The sequence below is a fragment of the Telmatherina bonti genome, assembly GCF_933228915.1.
Source record: "Telmatherina bonti genome assembly, chromosome: 19".
Classification (NCBI taxonomy): Eukaryota; Metazoa; Chordata; class Actinopteri; order Atheriniformes; family Telmatherinidae; genus Telmatherina; species Telmatherina bonti.
Window position 1 is genome coordinate 20,348,506 of NC_136617.1, and position 16,389 is coordinate 20,364,894.

Here is a 16,389-nt window from a genome sequence, read left to right on the forward strand (position 1 = left end):
AAAGAAGGTACACACATGATCAGAGTCAGACTTGATGCCGTACAGTGTTAAAGGTGCGAAATGGTCATTTCTGGACTGAAGAGAATAATAAATTGCTATGGGAAGAACCTGAAGAGTAATTTAATCTAGAGTGTACCATGACGTCACACACAATATTTCAACGTTGATCTCCAGCCCAATGTATACCAGCCGGTCTGGCTGTGCATTCATTTGAATTGCTTCCTCATCCCTCCACTTGCAGCCCTCAGCCCTCCCTTCTTATAAAAATGGTGCACATTACCTAAAAAACAACTACGGTCTTAGTGTAGAGGTTGTTGGATAAAGAAAGAGACAGAACAAGATTAACATTAGCCATATATTTCTAAATTGTTTACATCTAGACTTTGAACTGCTTTTCTTCTGCTTACAGCATGAACCATATTAGTTACTTCAAAATGTTTCACAAAACGGCAATGTTATTTTGCTTAGTGTGTTTAAACTTTGCACATTTGTTTGCAGATGAGGCAACCGGGGTAAGAGGTTAAATGGGAGGTGGGACTCATGACACACTTTGTTTTGTCTACAGGCAGGGTACAACAGCAATGAAATGATTTTGCTTTTTGCTCCTTTAAAGTTTTCTTTTCTCACACCAAGAATCATATTTATTGTGTTTATCATTATCGTTAGAATATCGTTTGGATTGGATTTGAATTATTATGAATTTGCTGATCAGTATGCTTACTGTAATGTCTTTTGTCAGAGTTGTGCCAAAAGCTGCAGCTCCAGTGCGAAGAGTCTGAGCAGGACTCTGCCAGGTAAGCCTGACATGAAGAAAACTTCTGTACTTCTTCACCCATGAAGAAGTTGCTTAATATAAGTGTTTATCCTGTGGCCTATTGCACAAAAGTAGGATTCAGATATCCAGGATAAATAACAAAGCTGAGTTTATTGGATCCAAAACAAAAGCATCCAGGGTTAATTGGTTGCGTAAAGAGCAACCCCGTATGAGCAGATACAAATTTATCACGCTGGGTGAAACTAATCTTAGATGAGTGTGCGCTTCCTCAGAGGACCCAGGTGATCTATTACAGAAATACTGATCTACCATGGCAACGGGAGCGGTGTACTTCTCTCTGAGCAGGAAATCCTCTTAGAAGTGTGTGAAGAAGTCAAGGACCAAATAAAAAAAGAATGGAAACAATGCCATAGTTTTAAAATAAGGAGAGGAAGTATGACAAAGTACTGCAGACTGTCTGAATGCAGAATTAGTGACACACTCACACTCATCAGCTTTGGCCTATCTCGGTTCATAACTTTGGTCTTATTGACCTCTGCAATCTATTAGTGCCTATCACAAGGTGAGCCCATAACCTTTATTAATAATCTCTTTGAACACTATGGTTGTGTCAAGAAAGTCACAGTTTATGGGGAAATTTTATATTTGCATGAATTTTTGTTTGCAGACCCCCAGCAGCATAGCAGGTATATAATAATACCTTCCATGCCAGGACAAGGACGTGGATCGAAATGACCTTTTAGTATCCCAAAGCGATGCTTTCAATCATTTCAATGTGTTGTCCTCCACATTGTTGGCTGCCTGAAGAAGAAGAAGAGAAGGCCAAGATATCCCAATTTAATCTAATTGTTTTGAGCAATGGGTCCCTGATGTCAAATTCATAAACATGTGATTGTGGTTTCCAACACTAGATGGCGATGTCTCATCATTCAGGAAGGTCAAACTTCCATCCTCGAGGGCCTGTATCTGCATGTTTTTGTTATGTCCCTGCACCAATACACCTGATTCAAATAAAATGGATCTACGAGCTTCTTCTTAACCTACTCATTCATTTTGGTAAGGTGTGTTAGGGCATGGAGACAACAAAAGCCTGCAGGATACTGGCCCTCCAGGGCTGAAGTTTGACACCTTTGAAAGATCATCAAACCAGTTTAGTGGGGTCTCAAGACTTTTCATCTTATGTTTTGGGTCAGTATATTGCTGTGGGGCAAAACTTTGTTTAGGCAGTCTGACTTACTTTTTTTTGTAAATAACTATAGTTTAATGATTTACTTTGTGGAAATTAGATAATTAAAGGCAGCTTTTGCTTATCTAAGGATTTTTTGTTTTAATTATCTTGTGAAATTTAAGAATATTAACTCCTGGATTAAAACAAAAGCAGGAAATGTATGGTTGATCTAAAACCTCAGTGTAATTGTAAAAATTAAATAATGACGTAGTCTTGTCACTATATACTTTATTTACTCATACAGACATTAATCAACAACACTGAGCATAAAAATGTGGTGTCTAATGATACTGTGTATGTTTTAAACTGAGCAATGACGTGTGTTTTGTAGACAGCTGAAACAAAACAAGACGAGTGAGGAACTTCTGGAAAAATACAAGTGTGAAATCCAGGAACTCAAGCTTAAACACAGGAAGTTGCGGTATTTATTAATAGTATGACGATTAGTTGCATTAAAATAATGATAATAAATAAAAAAATATACCAAGTTAAGAGTCAAGTTTTGTTAAAACAGGATGAGATTTGAGAACCAACTTCAGCAGCTGATCGAGCAGCACAAGAAACTCCACACTGTCTTTGTAAGCATTTTCTATTTAATTTTATCTAAAAATCACTATGTTTTATTTTCCTGACGTATCTCCACCTACATTTTAAAATGAAAAGAGGTGAATTTTCTTTGTTAATGTTATCTTCTAAAATGATAGGCTCCAGAGAGACTCTCAGATGAACTGGAGTGTGCTCGAAACACAAAAATGCAGCTGCTAGCAGCTGGTAAGTATCCATGTTCTTTTGTAAACATAGATTAACTTGAATATGTTGTTTATAAGTATAAAAATGAATTCCCATCTCCATAATCTGGGTTTGTTCTGTGCCTGTGAAAGAACAAGTGAAGTTGACTCAGCTTCACAAGCTCGATGAGGATCTAGAAAATGTAAGAAAACCGCTGCAGCTGGAGATCACAGCTACGCCGACTCCAGAGGAATAAACCTCCATGTTCACTGCTCCTTCTGGTTGGTTGGAAGCTTTTGTGCCTCAGTTACAACTGGTCTGTTCATACAAGTGCCATGAACTGAAATGTTTGCTTACCAAACTGTTTAGCTTTCTTTAGTTGGAGTTTTTTCTTAGTTCCTCAGAATATGAAGTTTTTTTCTGTGTGGAAACTTTGTATTTACAGTCTAGCTTGTTGCTGGAACGTTTTAGGCTGATTTGAGCATGAAACCAGAAATATTTCACATAATTGAACTGGTGAAAAGTGTTTTCCGCAGAGTAATGACAGTAGTAGTTTCTAATGTGTTCATTTTATTAATACAATACCTTATATTGATGTTAACTGTTCATATATATGGTGATACTGCAAAGTATTTTAATTGTTACCTGTCGCTTCAAACCGTATATTCAGTGAACACACACTTGTTAATATATATTCAGAAAGCCACACTCAAATTTATTTGCAGAAATATTTAATAAAATTCTCTTAATGTAAACAGTGCAATATTATTTGACTTTAAAAACAAAGTACACAATGGCCCCGTGCAAATGAGTTTTTTCCCAATGCCAGTTAGTTTCTACAAACATGACTGCATACTCACACATGAATAAAAAAAAACTAAAACATCTACTCTCTATTAAAGGTCATCATAATCAAATGTATTAATTAAATTATGTACAAGCTCCATTTATACACAAGATAATAGGATCCTGTGTAGAAAACGGTGTAAACTGCAAAGTGTTCCTTAGGAATAGATGTATTGTTTCATTTTGATCTGAACACTGAAGAGTTTGATGCCCTGTGGAGCTGTAAAGCATACAAATCTGATTTTTATTAAGTGTTCACAAGCCAACAAGAGATATAAGTCTTGCTCAGGGCATAGCTTTCAAGAGTTAAGTGAGTTATGTAAGGTGATGTGGCAAGGCTCCAGCACTGCCCTACCTTTTTCTCTTTGTTTTATTTAGAGGTAATGCCTTTAGAAAGCAAAGAGAAATGGGCTTGTTCAGCCTAAATACTTTTATTGTGAGTCAGGGAAACTATACGTGCTTTCCATTTTTACTTAAATTACAGAAAACAAAAACTATCGCGCAATGATTTCTCAACTCTAACCGGGAAAACTTTTACATCCCCTCTATGATTCCATATTTGACATCTGCAGCCCTGAGAAATGAGAACACACTTTGACAGAAAGCTACATGAAGCTCTCTAGACAAGGTAAAGTTCACAACAGCTTCAGCTTTTCTTTAAAAATTATACTACTTTAAGACAAATATTTACAATCTTTCTATCATTTCACATACTTTTACTTTGTTTCAGCCTTTCATTTGCTCTTCATATCACTCCATTCTTGCATCTTCTGTTGTTGGATACCATTAATGCTTTAGTTTTAATAAGATTTCTCAAAGACCTTTGGCACATGGTGACCACAAGCACACTTTCACCCATTTACTTTAAATCTAATCTCAGCTACAAAGACTCCAATGGAGACACACAGTAGTAAATACTTGCAGTCAAACACCGATACGGTTTCATTTTATTTTACTGGCATGTATCTGTTGTTCCCTTAGGTGCAACTTGTGTTCTCTGTTTTCATCTTCTCCAAGTCCCTCAGTCACGTTCATACAAGCTCAGATAAAGGTGAATCACCCTACCTTTTTCTGTTCGGTGAAACTTTAGCCCGTGCAGCCAATATGCAAGCAGCACCATTCGTCTCTCAGTAACCATATAAGGAAAAGACAGTACCAGGTTTTGGCATTGAGGCACATTCCAAACTTAGTTACTTAAGTTTGTTTTCAGCATTTTAAAACATTGTCTTTTCAAGTTTTATTACTTCTTGTGTAAAATCCAGAAAAGGCCACAATGTTGGGCAGTAGTGTTGAGTAGTGACTGAGTGTTGTTGGCACGTGTTGGCAATGGATGTTTTTGATCATCTTGTATAAATAGTTTCCATATAAAGGTCGCTCCTCCATCTTTGGTTATGCCAGGCTATTCCCCATCTGTTAACAGAGCAATAGGGATAACAGTGAAATGAAGTATGTCAGTCTCTTTTTCCTCCACCTCCTCTTATGATGCATGAGTAATGCTCTACTTAGCTTACTGAGTCAATTAAATCAGAATTCTGTTTATACCTTAAATTGCAGAGTTGTCTCTAACATAGCCATAATGTAGTTCAGATAAACTTCTACTGTATGTGTAAAGCCGTAAACATTAGCTTTTCCATTGAACCATACTTTGTTTTTATTGTACAAACATAATTTCAGGCTGTAAATGATCATATGAATTAAATAATTTTTTTAAAAATGTACATTCTCAAATCATATTTCCCTTTTCAAAGTAAATAAATTATTGATTGAAAGCAGAGAAAAAGACTCAATTTCATAATTAGGACAGAAATATTTGATCTTTTTTATAATCAAGAAAGGTTATGACATTTGTTTGCATCTTAAATTACTTATAATTCAATTAAATTACTTGTATTTTGCCTATATCTCTTTCCCATCTATACTGCTAACATCAACTACCTCAAAACGGCTGTAGACCTTCTTCTCCTTCCTCAGACTCTCTATCCTCTTCAGTAACCCTTCCCTCTCCTGGGTGTTGCCTGGAGGTCGCAGAAATCTATTCTTTTTTGTGGGGTTTTGTGTCTCCAGTCCTTTCTCTGTAGAAGCACCACGCACGCTGTCCCCTCCTGTCTCCTCCCACTCCTGGCGGTTCTTCTGGCTGTTGGCAGAAATCTGTTCAAGAATGACTTTTGTGTCGTCTCGTAGGTTGCTGCTAAACAAAACAGAACTTCCTGGGGACTGGTACCGCGACGACCCTGATATCCCAGTTGATGCTTTGTGGTTGGTTGGGGGTTGATCAGCAACTGTTGATCCTGTGTCTTTAGCTGATGAGCTTTTCTTTTTGCTGGAGTCATCGGTTACCTCTTTGACCGTGCTCATGCCCCTGTCTTCTCCTGAGCCTTTCTTTTCCTTATCCTTTGGTCCCAGGAATCCCTTTAACCTTTGAGTCTGCTTCTTCAGGAAGTCCAGCGGTTTACCGTCACCCTTCCCCTCACCAATTGTGTTGATGGATGTATTTGATCCCATTATCTTTAGCAGTCCTTCCTTGGACTCTTCATGTGACAGAGTAGAAGAACTACGAGATCGAGTCTTTTTCAACTCACTTTTCTCCGCATCCGTAGCATCTGTGATCAGAATTTCCTCACCACAGGAGATGCGACGAGGATTCAGTCCCTTTATCTTCAACTGATCCTTCTTGAAGATCTTAGGTGAAGGCATCGGCTTCAGAGACTTGAATAAATCTTTCTTTTGACCCTCTGATGCATTGTCCTCTTTATGAGCTTGCGATGTCTCTGAGGTCTTCTGGGAACTCACAAAAGGCTTGGCAGTAATAAATGGTGGTTTTGATGAGCTTATGGAAGGTCTGCGAGCGAGCTCTGCCAGTTTTGTGGCGATGTCTGGCTTCTTTGGTTCAGGTTGTGCTGAAGTGACACTTACAGTTGAAGTCTTTGCTGAGGTTGCGGGGTTAAGGGGAGGTTTGTCCGATAGGTCTGGTTTTTTTTCTGCAGGCTCCGGGGCTTTAGGGGGTAATTCTATATCCATTTTTGAGGCTTTCCTCTTGGCGGCCAAATCATTGAAGTACTGCAGCCGACTAGCTGGGTCATGCATGCTCTGTGACATTGTGACTTCCGGTTTCTCAACACTCTGTGTTGTCTTTTCTTCTTTATTATGATTCAGAGTTTCTTCTTTTGTGTTGGTCTCATCTTTCAGCTGTACCTTTTTCTCCTGCTGTTGCTCCTTCTCTTTTTCCTCTTTCTCTTCATCCTTTTCCTCAGCTTTCTTTCGCCACTCAAAAGGATCACGAGACAAAGATCTCCTCTTTTCTAGAATCTTGGCCACAATGGATGAGGTGCGTACCGAATCTAACTCCTCGTCTTTCTCTGTCGCTGGTTTTAGACCTAAGCTGCCGCTGTGTATCTCTGCCTTGGAAGATGAGAATATCAGTGATGAACGGAGACGGGAGCTACGCTGAAGAAGTGGGTTAATACGTGAGCGAAATGATTCGTGTCTGGACAGAAAGAGATCTGGAGTTTCTTTAACATCCATATCTTCATCCTGATTTGGTGCTGCACTGCTCTCTGTCTCTCTCTCTTTTTCCTTCTCTACTTCTGTGTCTTTTTTATCCAGAACAAAAGGCTTCAAATCCATTTTAGAAGGAAGCAGGGCTTTGGTTGGTGGAGGCACAAAGTCTGTTTTGGTTCTCTCTGGTAATTTGGGCTTTCCAAACCGAGGTGCTAAGATTTCTGGTTTGGGGTGAACATTTGGTGGCTCCTTAATTCCAAAGCGTGGAATTGAACTTTCAGTGGTAGCTGGTGGCTGAGAAGGTGGATTATCAAATGCGTCAAGTCCTATAGGTTGAACCAAGCCTTCTTCTCCACCATCCTCATAAGTGCTAAGATAGGAATGGATTCTCCAGTTTCTCATGCCGTGCTTCAAGCTTGCATCATGATCACTCTCTAGGTCAGATTGTTGATGTAATTGCTTCTTCTCTGGTGGGTGCAGCTGCGTCGGTGACCTCTGGCAGAGATATGCTTGACCAATGGTTGGCCTCTTATGGGAAGATCCTCCTCCATACCTCCCAGCTAGTGGAGGAGCTTGCAGGTCTTCAGGTCCTTTCAGGTCTTCAGATGAGAAATTGTCCCTACCATAGATTGCAAGTGGAGGCTCCGGGTCTGAGCGGAAGCTTGACTCTGAGTGCTGGTCCATGGAAAGGTGAAGATGGCGGCCTCGAAGTCTGTCGTAGTGTCCGTGACCAGAACCTGGCCCAGGTCCTTCACTGTAATATTGGCTGCTTTGAATCTGCTCCCTGTAAGGAAATACAACAGGATTACTACATTGATGTTTTTTATTGTTATTTTATTATTATAGTTATATTCTAAACATGTACACATATGTAAAGATATAAGATGGTGAATTTTTATCATGAGATCAAACACTTGATATTAACTACCTCTGAAAGTCTGTTTCGTCCAGATTGTTCATAACTCTGTGCCTCATGAACTGTCTTGAAGATGTGTAGTTTTCCTGGGTTCCCTCTGCATAGCTGTGCCTCTTGAAGGCACTTGAAGTCATCTCCATCTGCCTGGACACTATAGACCTTCCCTGGTCAAGGAACGACTGCTGCAGACGGAACTGCTGCTGAGAATACTTCCCAATTGTAATTCCTGCACTTGGTTCGAGAGTGTGACGAAATGGGTCATTCCTCCGAAAAGGGAGTGCAGGATTACGATCAGAGTCCCCGTAGGGTAAGGCTGAGGGAATCTCAGGTTGCCTTCTGTAACCGACAGGGTTGCGCAAAGACTGTGTCCTCTTCAAGCCAAACTGGGAGCTTAAATAATTGCCCTGCTCAGAGATAGCAAGAGCTCTGTTGGATGGGTCAATGACCAAAGGCTCTGACTGAGCAAAGAGAATCCGAAACTCCTCATCGAAAGTTGTGACCAGTTCACCAAGGAAGAGGTGAGCGATGCAGCGGTGAATCTTCTCATACGACCACATGAAACTAAAGAAAATTAAGAATAATGATAGGAGTGAAAGTCTTCACAATGACGGATTAAGCTACATGAAAAATTAGACGGTAATCAAATGGCTCACCTGTAGTTCCCACTGAGTACAGCCCTGCAGTCAGCCAATAGGAAACAATCTTTCACCTGTCCTTTAAATGAAGCGCCTGTCCGGGAGTAGTAGGTTATTCCCCCCACAGTCCTGATTCGCATCATCTGTTCAATCAAAGTTTCGACTTTGTTATTCACACTTAAAAATCACAACTAAAAAATGAATTGATAATACAGGAAATCCTGCTTCTTCACAAAATATAAATGAAGACTCAAACTCACATGAATTAAGTCCAGGTTGACTTTGCAGTTGATGACCATAGAAACAAAGTGATGAGCATTCTGCTCATCCAGTAAGATGTAAACGGGAACATGACGAGCTGCTGCATCCAAGAGGTCAGAAAAAATGTCAACATCTGTGAAAATGTCCATCACCACAGCAATGACCTGGACGAGAAGCAGAAACATAAGAAATTATTGATGTTATGGTGGCCCTGCGATGGACTCGCGAGCTGTCCAGGGTGTACCCTGCCTGTCGCCCAAAGCCGGCTGGGATAGGCTCCAGCTTCCCCGCGACCCTGAATTGGAATAAGCGGTTCGGAAAATGAATGAATGAATGAATGATGTTATGGTGATATTTTGTCAACTTTCTGCCAGTTTGAGCAATAATAGATCAATTTTGTTATCAGTTATATAAGTGAGGGAGCTGTCTGTGGTTTGTTGTCTTTATCAGCGAAAGCAGATAAACACAAGGAACACTATGATTTATGGTGCTTTGATGGGAAGGTTTCTTTGGAGGTAGGGGAAAAGTAGGATGTTTAGACAAATTTATTTACAGCATTATTAAAATTGCTCAATAGAGATGATGAGTTAAGATTGTTTCTCTATTATGTAACTACATTTGGCCAGAGAAATACAAAGTCTGTTTAAGGTCCTAAAGGTTATGTAAACTAACACCACACAAAACAGGTGTAAAATGCAATGCTGTGACTATAACTGGTAGATCAGCAGTACAGTGTAGTGGAATCTATTTTAAATTTCCAGAACAAGGATAATCCAGGACGATTAATGACTCATTTCATAATAAAGTTGTCTATCTTCTGTGTGTATATCACTATTTGCTTATGTCTGAGCACAAGAGACGCTAAGAGTAAAAGACTACAAAGACAGATATGTACTATATGCAAACAGAAATGCAGGACAGTTATAAGACACAATCCATCACACCAACAGGTTCGACTGCTTGTCACATTTGTTATGCACACTACTGTTCATCATATTTTTTAATTTAGCTAAAGGCCAGTCAGTTAGAAATCTGACAAAAAGGGAGCGGTGCCACAGCTGCTGGAGGCAAATAAAGTTAAACTGAAGATGAAAACCACCACACACAAATCCCAGGCAGCCCTTTACCACACCTTTTTCTTTCATTTTGTTTTTCTTGTAGGTTAATGATTTACTTATGCTGATCAAAATGATACTGAAACACACACCCAACCACTTCATTTAGTATGTACACAAACTCATGAATCATTTATAGTTTCACAACATGAAGGTGTTCATTTATGAAAAAGAAATACCTCTCCTCTTCAAATTCCATTTTTTTCTCAAATAAACCAGGTGTGGATTTTTTAACACATTAACATGTTCTCCAGCCATTCCTTTGACTCACCTGTCGTGCATTCTTGATGAGTCTCCTTGCCTGTTCTTTGATACTTGGCATGTCTGGATCAGATGGGTTGACCAGAGTAGTAACCTCTGTGGGTCCCATGAAGCTGTGCTGCGGCAACGGCCAGCCCAGATCCAGACCCGGCGCGGCCAGGTCGGACTGCACAGGCCAGTAGGTGTCTGAGGAGCCCTCGACGTCATGACCTCCCTCGTGATACATCAGCTCTGGGATGCTGGAGGTTTGGTTGGGGACCTGGACTGTGTTCTTGATATATTCCATTTCTGGCTGTGCCAGAAAAGCCACAACATCTTCCATCTGGAGAAATTCATAGTAGCCCTGGTGGTGCATGATAGAAGATGCGTTATGAGTATTTTTTTACATTGGTGATGAATAGAAAAAAATATTAAAAGTCATCATTTTAATAATAAGAAAAACATCATTACTTGTATATCATTTTCTATCAGAGCATCAATAGCCAGACGATACTCCTCGCGGTAATGTGGGGGCAGGTAGTTTGGGTCGAGGGGATTTTCTCCTATTGATGAACTCTGTGACCGGTGGGCCATTGTTGGAACGGGTCTTTTCAAGAGTCAAGGTTCAGGGGTTGAAGGGAGCCTGTGCAGAAAAGTGAAAAACAGGATGAGGCCACAGAGTTAATTTCTGTACAACCCGTTTCTGACAAACTGAAATGCCTCTTAGAGTCTGTAGAAGAAACAAAATTAACCAAAAGATAATTACAAATGCATTTTGTAAACTATGAATGGAAAAAAAAAAAATTAAAAAAATCTCAAGAAGAAACAGAAAACATCCAGACACAAAAACATGTTTTTTTGTATTAAAGTCACCTTGGTTTTGTTGACTACCTAAATATTTAACTTAATCAATACAATTATGTTTCCCTGGATTATCCTAAATTAATATTATTCTCACTATAAATTGGGGAGTACTTCTGACTTGATAATTGTATTTTCAGTTGTAATGGTACATGTACCGCAGCCCTTAAACTTTACTGATTGTGCATCATTTGCCAACCTTTATGTCTTTGAAAGAATTCAATGTAATAACATTGTTGTACGTTATCCATCATCCCACCTTCTGTGTGCTCAAGCCAAACCCCCACTTAACAGTATTTGTGGCAATTACAATATCTATGTTTTGCTCTATGATAGCACAGGCTGCATGTTGTAATTATTTGGATTTTGTTTAGAGTTAATCTCATCAGTCTGCTCATATATGTAAGATGGATGACATGTTTCATTGTTTTGTGGATGACTGTTCGGAAGTCTTAAGATGTAATGGCTTTGTGTAAATCAAGTAATTCTTATATCTGGCCATTTTTCTGGGACTTTAAACCAAAAGCGATTTTGAAACATGTGAGTAACTTGGATACAAGAAATGACTTGTGACTTTCTCTACAACTGATCATTTCACATTCTGTATAATAAAACTTTATAGACTGAAAACTCTGAAACTGCTATCAAAAGGGAGCGCGCTGCTTCTAGGAATATTAGCTCTTAGAAGTGTTTTAATCGGTATGTTTATATATTCTATAAGTCTGTGGTGGTCAGTTATGGAGGCATCAGAACCAGTAGTCTAATATTATTTATGTACACACACACACACACACACACACACATATATATATATATATATATATATATGTGTGTGTGTGTGTGTGTGTATAATTTTCTTTAAAAAAAAAAAATAGGACATGCTGAATGTTCTGAAGCCCGTGTGGTGGATCGTGCAAAGAATGTTGCCCATGCTGGTAAGCTGAACAGCATACACACTTATTACACATGCGTCTGCAGACAGAGGCATTTCAGCTTCTCTGCAGTAAGGACCGATACTGGAAGTTTCACCTCTTTGCCTAATACAATTACTCTACTTTCTACATCAGAGCTGTTTTCAACAATTATCTTCTGATGATAACATCTTTGATTGATTTAGGTCCGGTCTGTAGAAGCATTATAAACAAGAAAAACCACAGGATAAAGAAAACACAATGGTGGAAAAACAAACTTAAGGAGAGATTAATGGAGGAGACAAGTAGAGGTGGGAACAGCATGGGCAGGTGTAGAAGCAGGTTCTTTCATACATCCGCTCGGAAAACTTGTCATGCTGGTGTATCACGCTTCTCGAGGCTTCTTAGATCTCTTCATGAAAAATCAGTCACAGCAAGCATGTTGGGTTTTGAAGGACATGCTTTATATGCTGTCAGCCATGCCACAACTTTTAACTTAGTCAAAGCTGTGATTGACTTTCTGTGAATGTGTGGCAGCAATAAGTAGTATTTCTTTTGCTCTAAATGAGTAATGTCCATACTATGCAGGTTCCATACAACACAAGTTAAGTAGATGTTACTACCAGTTGCAAGAACTGGCATCAGATGAAGGAAGGGAAGCACATATGTGACTAATGTTTTAGGCTCAGTTCCAGTCATCAGCTGAGTCACCCAGCATGCTGTCATTTATGTTTTTAAACATTGTTCTGTTGCTGCATACTGATTGGTGATATGACTGATGAAATTGTTTTTGGTAAATCTCAGGAAATACACACTGCCTCCTTTTGAACATAGCAGCATGTTGCTGCAACAAGAAGTGAGTCTGTGTGGATAAATCACCATGGAAATGGATAGTTTTAGGAACTACGGCTGACAGACACTTCATGGTCAGTTGCTAATGTGTGTGAACCTGGGATCTGGTTGGGAAAATGGGATGGCATGATACTGCCTAGGTTTTACCTGCGACAGGTGTGTTATGTGTAAAATTTAAGATACACATCAGAGCTAGATGATGAAGACAGCACAAGCCTACAACCAGTGGGGACAGAACCCTGTTTGCACAGCAGCCTGGTGAGTCATCGGATAACCTGGTCTGGCGTGGCCAAGGGTAAAATTTGCAACAGACTGCTGCATGGTGATTCATCTGTGGACAAAATGGCTGACGTCCCGTTTCCTCTCTCATTTTGTGCCATAGAAATTCGGCCTTTGTGGTGTACTGTTTTTCCCTCCCAGTCTCCAAAATATAAAAAGCTAAAATAGTTTAATCTGTTTTTACTTTCTCTTCCTCATATTCTGGAGTCAATCTGACAAGTGAACTGTGCTGAGACTGCTCTAAAACACATAACTGAGTGCATGCAATAACAGCCACAAACACAGCTCATATACTCGTGCATAAACCTCAGACAAGCTGCTACCCATGTGAGGCAACACAACAAATAAAAACACATCTATGTGCATGGTCGCTAACATCACTTCAATCATTATCATTATCTTTTTCCAGTTTATCATTCGTTATCCATATTATAGATGAGTAATCTACCTTAGAAGAGCACATTTAGGTGGAGGGTTTAGCCTCGAGGAGAAAATGAGCTCACAGACTGACTCAAGTACAGTGAAGCTAAATAAATTAAATATAAGGATATGTTCTTGATCGTCCTCACTTTTGGGTAATTTCTGAATGAGACATCAGAAGAAGAGGTGTGGTCAGCTTTACCCACCTCACCTGGTTGACTGGTAGGATGTCAAAACAAATCCTACTGCTTTGCTTGTTGTTATAGCAACTATATTGAGCATCAAACAAAAAGAGACACATCATGATCGGGATTTTGAAAGCTGTCCCACACAAGGACAAACCTGCCCTGAATCTAGTATAAACAAAGCCACAGTGTAACAGTAAACCAGCTCAAGCAGGCAGCAACAGACAGCAGACTTCTCAAGGCTAGACCCAGTATGCAAATGTGCATACTGTTTGCTCACTAAGCGTGTAAATTACACCCTCAGCGTTTCTGCGCAAATGCTGACATGAGTTGATGGACAGAAACTTCAAACTCTTATCAGTCTGCAAATCTAAATCAGTGAAAACAACCTGGGGCAAAACAAAAATTTCCAGAACTGTCGCTCTCAGTTCTCTCTCACACGCATACACACACACACACACACACACACATCTGAACACACCTCACTAACCAAACACCATCATCGATCCGCCATTTCTCCTTCTGTGGGATGATTCGGTGTGAAAGAAGCAAGAGCAGAATACCTGAGAACAGGTTTTGGATGAGCCTGTTATCTCTTGATGTTTCTGTCAGGACCTTTCAGAGCCACTTTTGTCAGAATAATGTACACAAACTGAGAGCTTGACTTGTCTTTCTGTATATCATCACACCTCGGCGCAGCTGTTGAATGATACACAAAAGATGGCTCAAGGACAGATGAATGCATACTGAAGGTGAGGGCACACGCTTTCTGTCGCTAAAAAAACAGCCCCACTGTAGTCCTCGTCATCTGTTCCAACTGCATTCAGGCCTGCGGTCAGCTGGAATGGAAACTCCACAAGTGAAGGCAGATGAATATTTCCTTTATTCCAGCTGGTTTCTTCCACACATTAACCACCAAACACAATTTGCAACACCTATACAAGTGGGCTCTGACCTTTTGGAACATTTGCAATACAAGCAAACGAATGAATGAGATGCTGATAAGTAGAGCTTGTGTGACAAGATTATATTAAGAAGCAGCAGAGATACCACAAAATGCTGGCACTTCTTACTTTTCCACCTCAAATTACAACCACATGTTGGGCTATTCTTACACAATGACTCGCTTTGAATACAGCTTTAAAGCTGTGAAGAAAAGCTGTTATGTGTGTTATTAAGTTACCATTACAGGCTACAGAGCAAAGTTTGTAGGAGAGCATATGTGGTCCTTTTTGTTAAACAAAAGAGGCTCTATGATACAGGGCTGGAATCTCTGGCAAGTCCAGAACAATGAGCAGCAATTTCATCCACTGACAAACCATGGTCTGATACATGCTAATAAAGTGTATCTACCTTTTTAAAAACAATATTCATTATTTCCTGCTGCTTTCCTAACATTAAACAAGACAGACAATGTTATTATCATATGTATTTTGGCTATTTTGTCCTAAAAGCCTGCAAAAAGGGAAGCAGGGGCTGTAATAACAGCACTGTTAAGGTTTAGCATTGCACAGAAGCTACCAGGATGACTTGAGCCCCTGTAACTTCCAAACTATTAATGAAGAAAATAGTTCACATTTTGTTTTTTTTTTATTCCAGTCACATTGGAGAAGTTATATATAATAAAAACAGAATAAAATAATAACTACGGTCATGTTTGAATAACAACATGCATCATTAGAAGAGAATTAAACATAGCTAGAAAAATGCATTTGGCATTAAAATAAAAGTATTCATAACGCTGTCTGCAAAGTTTTTTTTATTTTATTTCTTTTATCTCGAATGGTCTTTGCACAGCGTGTCTTTATTTCTATGTCGTACCTTCTCACTTTGGGGCACAACTTGTTCTCTTGTACCGATGGTTGTCACGCTCCACTGGGAAACAGACGACTGTTGTCCTGGCCTTATCCGTGTTTTACATTCCTCGGATCAGACAGGAGCTCCACCCGAACTTCCCTCCCCTGTTGTGCACCTTCCACGCGAGGCGTACCTCCAGCCCGAGCGGTGTGTGCTCCTCTGGAAACTTCCCAGTAAACGAGGAAGGCTCTGCGACTCCTGGCAAGCTGGGCTTTCCTACCGACGAGACTCCTCCCAGTCCAAGTTGGAGACAAAACTATTGGAAGTTTTCTGCTCGGTGTAGGGTTTAAAAGTAGCCTTTGTGCCTTGGCTGTTAGTGGTTTATCTCCAAATTACTGAACAAAATACCTTAATGTGCTAACAATGTATTCAAATCACATCTAAATACAAAGACTTTCCATCCGGAGGAACAGTCTCTTAAAGAGATTCAACTTTTGTCGGTCGACAATTAAATATTTCTTTCATAAATGCTAGTTAGTAAATGAATACGTAAATGTCTGACATTTGCTCACTGTGGTATCACAGTTAGAATCTATTACTCCATATTTACAGTGATTAAATAAAACTCCGTTTTAAAAAGCATGGACAAAGGAATTTCCTTTTTTCCCCTTTGTTTTAAATTAATACTTTCATATGAGTTTGATATCAGCAACATGTTTTTAAAACTTGCGCCAATTTTTACCACCGTGTTGCATCACTATTTTCACCAGCTGTATTGGGTGTTTTGAAGTGAGGAAAGGTGTTATTGTAGCTACTTTTACCAAGAAGGGCACATGGATCG

At 39.6% G+C, this 16,389-nt stretch overlaps 1 protein-coding gene across 1 annotated transcript; it reads right to left on the bottom strand.

Moving 5' to 3' along the window:
- Positions 1-4,772: 4,772 nt before the first annotated feature.
- On the bottom strand, positions 4,773-15,700 carry fam83hb (family with sequence similarity 83 member Hb). The gene is made up of 8 exons (XM_079259094.1): positions 15,573-15,700; positions 10,715-10,886; positions 10,275-10,607; positions 8,888-9,052; positions 8,646-8,770; positions 8,005-8,553; positions 5,514-7,860; positions 4,773-4,988 (listed from the first exon to the last, which is right to left on the bottom strand). Exons 2-8 carry the CDS (start codon positions 10,835-10,837, stop codon positions 4,968-4,970), a joined length of 3,663 nt encoding a protein of 1,220 aa, XP_079115220.1. The 5' UTR covers positions 10,838-10,886; positions 15,573-15,700; the 3' UTR covers positions 4,773-4,967.
- Between the last annotated feature and the right edge of the window lie 689 nt (positions 15,701-16,389).

Bases quoted from the DNA above. Each gene is read 5' to 3' on its own strand.
- fam83hb (XM_079259094.1), bottom strand. From the start codon at position 10,837: ATGGCCCACCGGTCACAGAGTTCATCAATAGGAGAAAATCCCCTCGAC. The intron at 7,861-8,004 runs GTAGTTAATATC...ATTTCCTTACAG, and splicing joins GACGAAACAGACTTTCAGAG to GGAGCAGATTCAAAGCAGCC. The intron at 4,989-5,513 runs GTAGTTGATGTT...CTCTGTTAACAG, and splicing joins AGGTCTACAGCCGTTTTGAG to ATGGGGAATAGCCTGGCATA.